Source organism: Charadrius vociferus, unplaced genomic scaffold (genome assembly GCF_000708025.1).
Source record: "Charadrius vociferus isolate BGI_N301 unplaced genomic scaffold, ASM70802v2 scaffold783, whole genome shotgun sequence".
NCBI lineage: Eukaryota > Metazoa > Chordata > Aves > Charadriiformes > Charadriidae > Charadrius > Charadrius vociferus.
Window position 1 is genome coordinate 9,482 of NW_009647834.1, and position 3,639 is coordinate 13,120.

At 52.5% G+C, this 3,639-nt stretch overlaps 1 protein-coding gene across 1 annotated transcript in view; it reads right to left on the minus strand.

The window, feature by feature from the left end:
- DCDC2B (doublecortin domain containing 2B) overlaps positions 1-2,926 on the minus strand; it is a gene marked incomplete at its 3' end in the record, with an annotated part of 8,796 nt that extends 5,870 nt beyond the window's left edge. Inside the window, exon 1 of the mRNA XM_009882776.1 lies at positions 2,649-2,926. Coding sequence (XP_009881078.1) covers positions 2,649-2,926 — 278 coding nt within the window. The remainder of the gene's footprint in view (positions 1-2,648) is intronic.
- Positions 2,927-3,639: the final 713 nt, after the last annotated feature.

Here is a 3,639-nt window from a genome sequence, read left to right on the forward strand (position 1 = left end):
TAAGTCCTTACTCGCTCCCTGAAGCACTCGGCGTTCTCTCCAGGTGACTCTGCCACACAGAGAGATATTACCACAGCCAGAGATGTGGAAGTCGGGACCCAAGCCTCATCTCCTGAAGTTCAGGTTTGACATGCCATCGCTCCCCACCAACTGCACAGGAAAGTTAAGACACTCTCCTCCTCACTTCGTACTTCAACTAGGTGTTTCCCAAAGCCTACCACGAGCGCTTGGAGCTCCCAGATATTGCAGAGCTGTGACATCCAGAGCCACCCCAAATACACAGCTCGGATACCCATATGGGTCACCCACAGCTCAGCAGAGAAGAGCTTTTTCCTGCAGGTCAAAGCACCCGCTACCTTCAGGCATTTTAGTTCCACCACAAGCAATGAGCCCGTCAGAAAGCACCTTCTGTAAGCGACAGTCTTCCCAGCCTCGATTTTCCCTTGGGATCATCCAGCTCAGCCCACAGAAATGGGGTTCTTGTGGAAGGAGGCCTCACTGGGACTCCCTCCAGGACACACACAACAACCTCCTTGGCTTCCCAGTGATGTTTAATCCCTGCTTTGATCAAATATTCACATTTAAAAGAAAGAAAAGGCTTTCTTGCCACATTCATCTGAAGGGAAAACGTCAACCCATGAAGCTGGAGTTCCCCTAAGCCGCTGCTGTCCGTGAAGTCACGTCACAACTGCATTGCTGCAGCTCAACTGCCTCTCCACATCGATACAAATGCTCCTCGTGCTCAGGAATGTCCTCCTACGGGTCAGGAGTTCTCAGCCTCTGTTTCAGCATCAAATACTGCAAGAGAAAGAAAATCAAGTGTTAACAATTAAATTGCAGAGACCTAGAACTAGGAAAGCACCTGCCCTCGTAGATTAGCCAGCAAAATCACTGCACTTTGCCAGAAGAGGGAGGAATCTCACTTTTCAAGCAAAGCAAATAGCAGGTCACTACTCTGGCCGGTGCCCAGGTACGCACCACTGCGTTGTACAGACAGGGTCGTTATCAAAGTAGCAACGTCTCTGTAGCAGGCCAGGAGCAAAGCTTGTAACCACATCTAAACAGCTCCCCTTTTCCTTCATCATTCTTTCCTCCCCCACCCCACCCAAGAAGGAAAAAAAAAAAAGAAAGGGCACTGCGGCCATCCAGTCCAATCCCTGGGTAACTGAACTGCCATTGTTCAACCCCAGTCCCACCACAGACGGCACCGCTCTGGCTACCCGCAGGCACTGGTTTGACCCACTGTTTTGGAAAAGGCAGGGTCAGGTCCTTACGTTTTTACGGCTGACAATAGCTTGTTGCAACCACATCAACTCCATGATCAAGTGATTTCTGTAGGACTGGAGACCAGCCCGAGTTCGAGGAAGCTTCTTTATGTCCTCAAGTGGAATCCCTGCAAAGAAATGGAAGAATAACCTGTTATTAGAACAAACATTCAGATTGCACATACTGTCTCTCTTGCACTGAGTTGTTCTAACCTCTCCAGGATATTCCCAAGGTGTTGGTTCTCCAAGGACCTACTGTGCCCTCAGCACTCACCATCAGGTCACTCAGACCACGCAGGAGAGCGCACGCTGTGCACCAGCTCCTGTCTCTTACCCAGGCACGCTTCAAGGGACTCTGCCTCCAGGACAGCACTGTCCCACGCAGCAGATACGTTGCTGCCATCCTGCCAGTCCTCGCTCTCTGCTGGGGCGCTGCACCCCTTTTCAGTGCATTTATCAGCATCGTCCTCGAGATTTGGGGGGCTCACTCCATCGCCTTCACCTGCAGAGCTCAGTTCTGTCTCGTTTTGCGGCTGGGCTGCAGGTTTCACGCTGCTGCAGCCGCAGTGCCGTTCTGGTTCAGAGGTGTCCAGCTCCTCCCGCAGTTTTTCTGCGCTGGCATCGTCACTCGGTACAGCCTCCCGCGGACCTGAGCACTTCCCTTGTGTTGGCTTCTAAAGGGCAACATGTGAAAGTGAAATATAAGGAGAAGAAGATATACGGATCTGAAAGGTGGCTGTCGTGCGGGCCCTGTCCCAGCCAGAGATCTGCCATTAGCAGCACTCCTGCCATGACACCCGCCTGCTCTGGTTTGAACCATCATGAACTTTTTAAAGGGCTTTCCTTCCAGAAGTGGTAAAACATTAGAGCGCAGCGCTCAGCCGCCACAGGAGGGTCTGGCTGTTTGGTATGACCGGGTGAGGTGGGTGCCCGGGGACAAGACCTATGGGAGACACCTGCGCAGGTCGGGCATTTGACTTGAGGCGGAGCTTCACTCGGAGGAAGAAATCCCCAGTCGAGGTCTCACAGGCACAAATCAGGGTGAGCCTTACAACCCGGGGATATGTAATTATCATTTTTAATTTGGTTCCTGGGACTATGCCGCAGAAGAGCAGCACCCATCACAACATCCTGCCAGAGAACGCATGCCTCCCCCAACATGTTTTCTTCTGAGAGTTAAGTGACCTTATCAGGAATATTTGCATTTTCCTTGCAATCTGGAACATGTCCAGTAGTTTCCAATAGGAAAATAAATTAATCAGCCTGGTTTTCATTGGGGTTGTACCCCTTACCTCTTTTTTCCATTCACACCCCAATACCTTCCCCACAGAGGTGATCTAAAGCTGCCTACCAAACCCAGAGACCAAAGGTCCATCTACTCACTTCAGCCTTTTGAACTTTTCAAAGCCCGCAGCCACGTACTGGCACCCATCCTGCAGGTCCCCCAGCTCAGCGACACGGTGGCCATGCCTGGGTGTGTAGAGGTTCCTCACAGCCAAGGGCGCGTGAATGTTCTTGGTCACCTCATTCAGAAACGCCTCAAAGGTCAGGAACCGCCGCTGGTTCACTACAAACTTCCTCCCGGGGAAGAAGGGGTCACCGTTGCGATACACCACCACATTCTTGGCTGGTGGTGCCAGAGCTAAGCCACGGGAGCTCATCCCCCGGGGGTCCAGCAAGCCCCGCTGACCACAGTGGCAAACAGACCAAGGTGGGGAGCAGAGGAGAGCTCCGCCAGCCTCCCGCCGAGCCCAAACCCTTCAGACCAGCCGCTCTCGCGCTCTGCCGTCCCTCCCCGGCACAGTCTGGTGCGACTGGCTGTCTCCATGGATACAGGCCCAGCAGGAGGAAGTTGTGGGCCCGTCTGGAGGCCACATCAAACAACCTGCAGAGCACCTTTCTATTTGAGAACCAGGAACCATACAGCTCTTTAATCTTCAACCACCAAGTACTACGAGATCCCTCACCAGCCACTGTGGCCACCAGGCTCAGATTAACCAGCCTGGAGGTATATTAAGTACCAGTATCTTTATGGCAGCAGCTCACATCCCATCCAGAGCCCCCCTATCCAGAAGCTGTCACCCCCTCACCATTGTTTGCTACCTGCATGAGAAGTGCAGTGGGTTTCTGCACATACTGGACAAACCCACATCCCAGCAGACGCACCACCTTCTGCACTGAACAGGTTGCCATGGGTCAAAGCAGGCCATGGACTCGCTTGGCTCAGCCCAGGAGAAGGCGGCAAGCCAGACAGGAATAGACAGATTCTGAAGTGAGCTTGAAGAAAGCTTTTTATTCACCAAAAAAAGTCAGCATCATCAGGAACAGAAAGATACATCTGCCACATGGCAAGAGTGACCATTCAGTCAGCAGG